General features: G+C 38.6%; 1 protein-coding gene across 6 annotated transcripts in view; it reads right to left on the bottom strand.

Annotated features, from left to right (window-relative positions):
• Nucleotides 1-10,730, bottom strand: part of PDE4B (phosphodiesterase 4B) — a 316,990-nt gene that overhangs the window by 70,315 nt on the left and 235,945 nt on the right. For all 6 annotated transcript variants that reach the window (XM_072997776.2, XM_072997778.2, XM_072997777.2 and 3 more), the window contains one exon: nt 783-977. In XM_072997776.2, coding sequence (XP_072853877.1) covers nt 783-977 — 195 coding nt within the window. The remainder of the gene's footprint in view (nt 1-782; nt 978-10,730) is intronic.

Below are 10,730 nucleotides of genomic sequence, written 5' to 3'. Positions count from 1 at the left end.
TTGTGTGTGTGTGTGCTGATGCAATGATACACATGTTATTACAGTCTTGGGCACACAGAGGGAGGAGACTGGATAGTAAAAAACCATGGAGATCTGTTTGACATTGCCTGAATGATAAGGTAAGCTTTTAATAAGTGTTTCACTTTCACAGTGGAGCTATATTCTAACAATTTAAAAAGCAGGAAAAAAAAATGTGAGCGGCAAAATCTTGTTGGTGTAATTTTGCATGGGGTAACTAGGATCATGCACCAGAAACATTTAAAGTAATTAAAAATCTTCCTATTTCACCCCTTTTAGGTTCCTCAGTTGTCAAGGATTCCCCTAAGTCCTGGGGAAGACTTCAGGAATCTTGGGATACTGGTGGAGAGCCTTATTAATAAAGAAAAATGCCACTGGATCATCAGCAGTGAGATTAGGACACCTGCAAGACTAACGGATTTATTACAGTGTGAAGGCTTAGACTGTGCTCATGAAAAATTACACTACAATAATCTGTTAGTCTTAAAGCTCCACAGTATTCTTTGTCAATAAGAACTTAAATTCCAAGCTGATCTTCATTTGCATATTATATGCAGCATCCCTACATACAATGCAGGGAATAAAGAACAATTGATTGTTGCAGCCCCATGGTCAATAACAAAAGATTCTTAATATAAAATATACTCAATAAATGCCTAGTATACAATATGGAGACATTGATTTATACCAATTATATTTACGTGTTTAACCACAGGGAATTAATTTCTCCATGTACAGCAAAGCATAGTGATGTATGTACTTACTGTTCGCTTGGCAAAGAGGAATTCCTGGACATGGTCTTTGGTGACAGATCATAGTCACTGTCTGAGCGATAAAGAAATGATTCTCTGCGCTGGCTGTGCCCTGAAAATGTAGTATGGAGCACAAGCCCTGAAGAAGAGCCAGCCTGAGGGTCCAGTGGACTACAACCTGGGGATGGGCCATTTTCCACATCAAAGCTGTAAAGAAGAAAAAAATATATGCACATTACAGAAAATACTGAAATCTTTGTAGGTGGCATTCTGTTTAATACCTGACAAAACAAACAATAATTATATCATTTACTTGCAATGTTAAATGTAAAAGAGCCTCATGGCGCAGTGGTTAAACTGCTGTAACTGCAGCCAAAACTGTGCTCACGACCTGGGGTTCAATTCCCAGGTAGCCAGCTCAAGGTTGACTCAGCCTTCTATCCTTCCGAGGTCGGTAAAATGAGTACCTAGCTTGCGGGGGGGGGGGGGGGCAATGTGTAGCCTGCATAATTAACTTGTAAACCGCCCAGAGAGTGCTTGAAGCACTATGGGGTGGCATGTAAGCAGCATGCTTTGCTTTGCTTTAATGAACAGCACAATCCTTCTCCATACTGCTGTTAGAGAACATTGGTCAGTATCCTCTAGTGGAGTTCTAAGTAGATAGTGGGACTGGCACCACTGGTAAGAAAAAAGAGTTCCTTTAAAAAATTATTTTAGGGTCCACATTACTTGAGTGCAATGAGATGAAGTTGTGCACACCCCAAAATTGCAAAAGGAACCATTTAATTAGTGGCTATCTGCCACCACCAGTGATATTATTCATGCTGTGCAGGAAAATTCTGCAAGAGGAGACTGGCCATTGATGCAGAAAAAGTCTAACTCAGTGGTTCCCAACCTTGGTTCCCCAGATATTCTTGGACTAAAGCTTCCAGAAGCTTTCACCACTAGCTGTGCTAGCCAGGATTTCTGGGAGTTGTTGCCCAATAACACCTGGGTTACTCAAGGTTGAGAACCACTGGTCTAATCCATTAGAACAATGTTTCCTGTGTGTGTTTACCATTTTGACTCCCAAAGCTTTTCCCTATTTTACTAATATTAAAGGATTAAAATTTTAAAGCAGCAATTTTGTGTGCAACATCAGCATTCTTTTCCCATTGTGTTCCTTTTGCAACCTCTTCTCCAGTGTACTCTAATAATTTGGTTTGTAAGATCAAAGCAGAACTTGTCTCAATTCCTTGAATGCTAGTATCACTTACTCTACACTTGCCCAGTATTATTTTGTTCCAGAGGCAGCAAAAAAACCTCCTGGTTGGAAACTGTCAGTTAGCGCTACACTACCTTTCAAAAACAGCAACAAGCAGACAACCTCATAAAGATACAGGTCCCTACAATATTTCTCTGAGACTGCTGTAAGAGATTTGTTTTAAGATGCTGATTTCTTAAAGAGAAGAGGCAGGAGAAATTGAAAGCCAGAAGTTTAAATTAACACAAAATCACCTTCATCACCACCACCACAAAAATCCAGCAGATTTATTAAATGTATTAATTTATTAAAGAGGCTTTGTTAAAAAGCAATCAGTTAAGTTTCTCAGATGGATCCCATTTGTTTAGAGTTGTCTCCATAATATACCAAGCATCTTGCCTTTAAGATATACCACAGGTATATCTACAGCAAGAGGCTCCCTGCTGGAAGTTTTCAGTCAGTTTTAAAACAACTCAGAAACAATACAATGACAAAAATTAAGCTTCGTTATTAAATATTTCTGAAAGATTTTTGAAACATTTTTAGAACCATGCTGGCTTCTTAAACAGAAGTGGAGCTTTAAAGTTACATTCCGATAATCCCAATAAACTCCATGCTGCTTTGTAATTGAGTGGCAGAAAGCAGGTGGAACACGGTTTGTGTGGAGGAGCCCTGTTTAGAGTGAAGTCTTCTAAATGTCTATAACCATTGGTTGTAGTTCTTTCTTCAGATAGAGGAGAAGAGTCAGCTGCTGCAGCAACATTATGGAATATTTATTAATATTCCATTTATGGGGAATGTTCCAAAATGGTCAATATGCAAGACAAAAGCCCAGATAAATCAGTGCCCTACTGAAAGGATGGGGCTCAGCTAAGAAAAGGGTTTTCAACAGACGCAAAAGTTCATCTGTTGACAGTGTATTGATCTGCCTAGCTGAGTCTAAAATTTTTACTTTAAAATATGGTACAAACAATCACTTGATCACCACGTGTGGGTATGAAAGATGGATAGTAAAGAAAGATGATAGGGGGGAAATGATTCATTTGACATACAGTGCTAGATGAGAGCTTTGCAGTTACCCCAGACTACCAGAAAAATCAAGAAGTGGGTCTATAGAGCAAATCAAGCCTGAATTATCTCTGGAGGCAATGTTGAAGGCTGAGGCTGAAGCTGTCCTACTTTGGTCACATCATGAGAAGACAAGGTTCTCTGCAGAAAGATAACAATCCTACCCTATTTCCCTGAAAATAAGACCTAGTATGATTTTTCATGCTCGTAATATAAGCCCTACCCCCCCAAAAAAAAAGTTAAGTGAAAGCCCGCCCTCCACCATGGTGCAGCAACCAGAAGATGATATGACTGTATTTGAATAAATGTGGATTGTTGTATATATAAAAAAATCCCCTGAAAATAAGCCCTGCTGCTTTTTTTGGAGCAAAAATTAATGTAAGACCCTGTATTATTTTCGGGGAAACATAGAAGGAGAGTTGAGGACAGCAGGAAAAGAAAAAGACCAAGTACATGATGGATTGGCTCCCTAAAGTAAGGCAGGATCTTGAGTTTGCATAAACTGAGCAGGGCTGTTGAGGACAGAACAGATTTTGCTCATTCCTAGGTTCACCATAAATGGAGGTGACTTGACAGCACATAATAACAAAAACAGATTTATATGGTAAAGGAAAAAAAGTGAAGCCACATAAACTCTTTGAATTTGTACCATCATCCTGCTTAAACACATAAGTTGAGGGAATTGTAATGAAAGATAAGGGGAGGAAAGCAGTTGTAATTCCCCTGGCTTTACATTTTTGTCTAGGCTCTTAGAGAAAATCGGGTACAGTAGTTCATTTGTAATATTAGTTCTGACCAATCTAAGAGTCTTGTACCAAGCATTTTGGAAATTTGATTTTTTCTACGAATGTTGCCATTATTCAAGGAGAGTCTCATAAAACCCCTGCCTTCTTTTTTTCGTGATTGTCTATACTTGCATACAGCCACCACTTCCATTATCTGTATGCCTTCTCTGAATTAGGATTCACCTAAGGAGCATCATGACATCACAGGACCATACCAGTACTTGAAGCTGGTCCATTGTCAATTCCTTAAAAATAAGGATACTGTATGTTGTACTGCTTGTGTGATTATTGCCAACTAACTGTGAAAGAGAAGGCTGTTGCCCCAACTGACCCACAATTGGATCTGAATGTTGTCCCAACTGATCCACTCACATTCTGTTCAAGTAGAAAACAGTGCACAATGGGACCTGGGTTTAAAAGTATAGACCCAGCTAATCATAACACTCAGTGCTTCTTCCCTAGCCTCTGACCCCTTCTGAGCAGTATCACTCTCATTCACAAACAACGTAAGACATTTTTTCCTGGGTGTACATTGGTGTGGGATATCCATGAAATGTACATCCTCCCTGTTTTGTTTTGATTCCGTATAGATGTAAAAGGACACACACACACACACAGAGTAAGAACCCAAATATTAGGAATCTATAGGCAGACTAGAGGACTTCATTGTGTGTTTGCACAAATATTTACAAAAACATGCACACACACACAGTGTTCAACTTTTCTCTGTAGATATGAAAGCTGAGATTTAAAAAAAATTCAATTAATTAATTCAGTTAGGCTGAAGGAGAGGACTTGCTTGAGGTCATCCTGTGATACATGACTCTGTGGGGACTAATTAATTATTAATTCATACTATTATAACCTATTTTTCAAATAATCTTTTTTATAGTTTGGTTGTTGTAGTTTCTGATTACAGTCACTTAGACCATTTTGGCAAGAATCCGCCATCACAGATTATATTGTAAAAAAGCAAATTGTCCTTCTATTGGGCTTGTGGGGGGGGAATGAAATACACCAGCAATGAATGATGTAAAGATAAAGTCACTCCAGGACAGGTGATCTATTAGATCAATCTCCCCACACCCGATGAGAAGAAGCAGAGATGGGAACGTAAGTGTCAAGTGATTGCCACATTAATTTTTAGCACGAAAAATCCAATTTCATTACATTAATGTTGAAACAAGGTGTTTCAAACAATTTTAGGTTTAAATTTACATTATATTACTACACTAAAAAAGCATTGGCAGAGAGAAGATGAAAAATTCCATCCTTAATTTGGCTTCTTTTAGACTTTGCAAGCTAACTTCCAGATCAAACCCAGGGTTATAAATACGTATCTTTGCATGTGTCACTTAACTGAAATTTGGATGAATGTTTATTCATTACTATTGATTCCTTCCCACTTTCCCCTGGTGGGATAATAACCTGCATCTGACTCTCTTTCTCTCAACTGTTCTAAAAACAACCCTGCAAGGAACGTTAGGCTAAAAGAGAGCACTAGCTCAAGGTTATCCTGTGATTTTTATGGCTCTGCAGGGACTTGAAAAGGAGAACTCCTGAAACCATTCCCCATGCCCTCCCATCCTCACCCCTTTCCCTCTTGTACTCGTCCACCTCCCTTATTTGGAATAAGTACCAATTGCTGTGTTAGTTAAGCAACGAGAAGTAAAAGTGATTTGGTTCGAGACTGTATCACATTTTTCTTTTACAGCCTGTGTCCAATTCACCGTATGGAAAGCAGATGTTAGGAAGGCTGAGAAGTGTGGTTTGAAATAGTACAGCCTCAGTGTAGGTTTACTACTGTAACAAGAACTAATGAAGGCATACATTATGAGAAAGTTAGAAGAAAAGTGTTAAGGGTTTAGTTAACTGTCTGAAAAGCTAATTCATTTACATTTACCTTGCCAAAGGCAAATTTTCAGCAGTTAAATGAACAGTTAAACAGCTGTTTAAGCTTACTTTAGATGAAGACAATAAAGCCTTTCCAGAAAGAAGCTGAAAAATCCAATTCAGAAAAGATGTGAATTCTTGAAAATACATATTTCCCAGTTACTCCATCAAAACCCTTCTCTTGCTTTCTTTCTCTCCTTCCCTTATAATTTTATCTCCTTACCCATCCCCCTTTAGGACCTACTGTTTCCCAAGTGGATTTCAGCAACAGTCACAGGTAATCAAAATTCAGCTTTCTAAGACTGATGGGGAGCCTCTATGTGATGTCCAGTGTACAACTCGTGAGGACCACCATCTTGATACACCCACTTCCAAGCTGTCCTTATCACCAGTTAGTTTAAAATCTTGCAAAGCAAAGCAAAGCATGCTGCTTATATACCGCCCCATAGGATGGTTTACAAGTTAATTATACAGGCTACACATTGCCCCCCCCCCCCGCCGCGAGCTGAGTACTCATTTTACCAACCTCAGAAGGATAGAAGGCTGAGTCAACCTTGAGCCGGCTACCTGGGATTGAACCCCAGGTCGTGAGCACAGTTTTGGCTGCAGTACAGCAGTTTAACATAGCACTGTAAGTCCAATTAATTTTTTAAAAGGTTGGCATTCATTTAATGTATGCACTTTGCACATGCACCAAGGCTCCACTTTTGGTGTTCAGTAAGGCTTATGCCTCAAAAGTGCTCACAAATATCAACTGCCTAGCAATACAAACCAAAGCAGATTTTGTGAGCTTCTTGTAGATTTCTTCTTTGAACTCGTAACAGGTTCCAGCCATTCCTTCCAGTACAAGGGCTTCTGCCACCTCCTTATGCAGCAAATCTCCTTCTACAATCAGTTGTCACACTATTTGCTTCATAGGAGTTACATTATAATCTTACAGGTTTGATATTAATCTGGATAAAATGTATCTCAATGTGGGGGTTATTTTTGTCTGTTTCAAAGCCAGTTTTAAAAATCAAGGACTGTATTAAGTGATTTAATCCGAACCAAACTGGAAAGATAAATATTTGTGGAAATCCTGAATTTAGCCCCATTTTAATGGCTTGATTCCTTTATAAATGGTCAGATTGTTGTTTTTCATTATCTATTACACAAATTTCAAGAAGGTGTGATACTTATTCCCATAGTTGGCTTTGTATGCCCCCAAGAAATTGCTATTTGTTGCTCTTTGCTTTCCTTTGAATGTCACATTATCCTGTTGTGTTTGACAGTATAATAATATTTGCAAAATGATTAATCCCAACAATTGTTCATGTATAATTCTCATTTTAAAAGAACTTCAACTGTGTTTCATATCAAGCCCCAGGAAATTTATTGCTAACCTGCAAGGCCCCAAACAAGCATCTGAACTTAATTTGCTCAAAGATTGCATGGGATGTGATCTGAAATCTCATGTAAACTTAACAGAGAATGTTTTCACAGCTGCACAGTCTTTGAACTCAAAGGAACTCTCAACCCATCCACTAACATTTTCTTGCTAACATATCTTGAAAGTATGGGAAATAAGTTCAATGGGGTAGAAAATATGGATGGACAACTGGATATCAATGCAAACTGTACAAGCAAACAAGAGATGGTTCATTTACAAGACTTGAGGAAAATGGGTTGACAAACCCAATGGTCTAGAATTAATATTGGCTCTAAGTACTGCAGGCCTATTGAAATCATTTCGATTTACATAAATAATGATCTGCAAGTCCCAATCATTTCAGTGAGTCAACACTAGTTGAGACTTCTTACAGAGTTCTGAATTTTTGGTTAAATTCCTCTAGCTGCACAGCATAAGTCCAGGGATTCACAGAGCAGGATAGCTTCAAGTTCCCCAGAGTAGCCCACCTGTTTTCTCATTAACTGACACAGTCTCAATAACCCACTCTGAAACATTAGTAGGAGAAAGAATTTTTAAAATGTGTAATTACTTACAGATCTACAGCAAACTGACCAACATGACTAATTTCAACAACAGACTTCAACAGACTCTAGAGAGGAAAAGCAGAGAGGTGGAGCTCTCTATGAATTCAGAGGCAGGAGGGAACAATTAGTTAGTGCTGGATAGACAGTCAACCCAGCCCAGAAAGGTTCCTCCCATCCACTCCTTCTCCAGGCAGCATGCAAGGATGCAAGATTGCATTTAGGCCATTATACTTTTCTTATGCATTCTATCAAACCACCAGTAGTAGCTTCCTCTATCTGTTTATCTGATTTACAGTTACTCACAAATGATGGCATTTTGATATTCAGAAAAGCATCTCCCTACACTGGACAAGCACACATGCAAAATAGTCCATAAACATTGCATTAGAACCTTCTGCTTGTTTCTCCCTACACACCCTGTTCCATTGCTTCCACCTGCTTACCTAGCACTCTTTGACAAACTAGCCTCTCCCACATTCACTGGGGTATGCAGAGAAGCTGGGAAAGAATAATCAGTAGCTGTTGTCAATTGTGTAGTTTTAAACAGATAAGGATTTTACAAACTGCATAGTAGGATTGCATTAGTATTCTGTAACTCATGAATGCTGTAGACACTTTGAGATTCAGAGTGTCAATCTCATGTCAAATAGCTTACTTTTACTAAAAGCAGCTGTGAGAACTGCGATTGGGACTGAATCGCAATAAGGAAGGCAGCAGGAATCTAATCCTTTCCCCTTGTATAAATTCCTTGAAACCCAGGATCCCCATCGAGCTACTATGAACCATGTATAGACACTGCGAAAGCCTTTGTGAATATATATAGACACCGTTTGGCAGTATGACCATTGGCAAAGCATAACACACTGCCAGCAGTAGCTCCAACCATCTGTGGTCAACCTCTGTGGGACACGTGAAGATTGCGGAGTGCTCCTGTTCACTAAAACAAGACTTCTGCTTGTGCAAGGAGGTATTGTATGAGTGCAAGCTCCATAAACACCATTTTTCTCACGCAGAATGGGCTGTTGTGCAACCAGAATTATCAAACAGAATTATCAAAAACTCTCTCCTTTCCTCTTTTAGCGCAACAAGGGTTAGGATGACTTCACAAATAAATCCGGCTTCTAAATGTTGAGAATGTCCAACTCAATATATGCTAAAGAAAAAAAGCTTGTAGAGTACCAAATAACATGCTATGATCAACAAGTGCCTGGTGACCTGTGTACAATATAACTAATAATTGGAAACCACTCTTCCTGTATGGATCAAACAAATATGTTGATGTGTGCTTGCACATGGTATTTGGGCAAGACCTGTGTGATTTAATTAAACAGAAGGATCTGCAGAACTCAGAGTTCCAGAGAGAATTTAGAATACCCAGTGTGGTGTAGTGGACAGAGTGATGGACTAGGACTCTGGAAAACAGAGTTTGAATCCCTGCTCAGCCATGAAAATTCACTGTGGGAGTGGAAGTGGTAAAACCACTCCTTAAATATCTCAGGCCACGGTCACACCAGGGAAATGTTCCCCCGTTCTAGTGATGCTTTTCATACATTTGTTGTACTGAATTGCAGTAACATAGTACTATATACATACCTGGACAAATACTCCCAATGTGTTTTAATGTTACTGATTCTTTTGCTCCTATTTGAATTGTTATGGTGAGCTACACCTTGGTCACAATTTATTTTTTCTCATTTTCTGGGGCTTGTCAGGCAGGATAAAATATCCTGTGTTGTGCCAGTGCCTCTGGAAAACTTGGAATGGACTCAATGGACCTGGCACCCCATCCAGGGCTACATTGCTTGACAGACAGTCCATGGAGTGATACAATTGTCCTTTAAAGCCATTGATATAAATTTACCTATATATTGATATTCTGTCAGCATTTTAAAAATAAATGAATTAGAGCATGGCAGCTGCATGAAAATAATGGTGTCCGCCTTTCCTGGTGACTTGGCTTTGGAAAAGAATTGATAAGCACACAGGTCATACCAGTAAGAAATACATCAAAATGCTCCATTTTGTGTTATTTTGTTCCATTGGAATGTAAGCATTACTGTTCCATTGGAACAAAATAACACAAGCCTCCCAAGAAGGAGTAAATGAACAAGAAACAATGGTATTAATTGCATTAGCAAATTGCAATTAGTGAACAATTTGCAACTTGTCTATCTCACCGTCTGCCAACTCACACAACTGGTGTATGAGGAGATACAAGGAATGAAGTTGATAACTAGCAGCAATGTGATGCTACAATTCATGCCATTGTACCTTCCCTCAGCATAACTAGCTAACAGCATTCTGCCCAGTGAGGAATGTCATTGTTTTTCCGGCAACTTTTCACTTACTTTTACAGTGACAAGGTGTGGTGTCAGTGAATAATAGAGAAGGAGTAAAATAAGGTTCATACCACTGCCTTGTAAAACTGCCTCACATTTTGTTGTGTGTTTTGAGGTAACAATGAGATGCATGAAAAGAGAATGTGTTTTCTGAATGGTTTGTAGGATTCAGATATTAATGTTTTTTTAAAAAAATCTCAGTAACTAAAAACTATTTTATCTGCTTTAGAATATAAGAAAGTACAATGAAGAATTATCTTTAATTTTCTTAATAACAAAATGAGTAACTACCCAATTTTAGAATGTAACTACTTGCTTTAAAGTCATATCTCAAGCTCTGTTTTACAGAAGATAAGCTAAAGAAGATGAAGAATAAAAGTCACTACACAAGGCTAATGTCACTACATAGACAAGTTAGGCCAATTGCAATAATACAGTACAGGATATACATGAAACCTGTACAGTATTTCATTCTTGTATACTGTACCTCCTTTCATCAGGAAAGTGGTGAAAAGTTCAACGTTTTCAGGTTGGTGTTTTCTAAATTTCTAAGTTAGTTTATTTTTAATTGGCAACTGAAGGGGGGGTGGGGAAATACTTCTTCTGATTTATGACCCTAATGCTAGAGATGATTTTCTCTCTCCTAGTGACTGCCATC

Source organism: Pogona vitticeps, chromosome 4 (genome assembly GCF_051106095.1).
Source record: "Pogona vitticeps strain Pit_001003342236 chromosome 4, PviZW2.1, whole genome shotgun sequence".
NCBI lineage: Eukaryota > Metazoa > Chordata > Lepidosauria > Squamata > Agamidae > Pogona > Pogona vitticeps.
The sequence above is the reverse complement of the archived record's forward strand: the minus strand, read 5'-3'. Positions and strand labels throughout refer to the sequence as shown.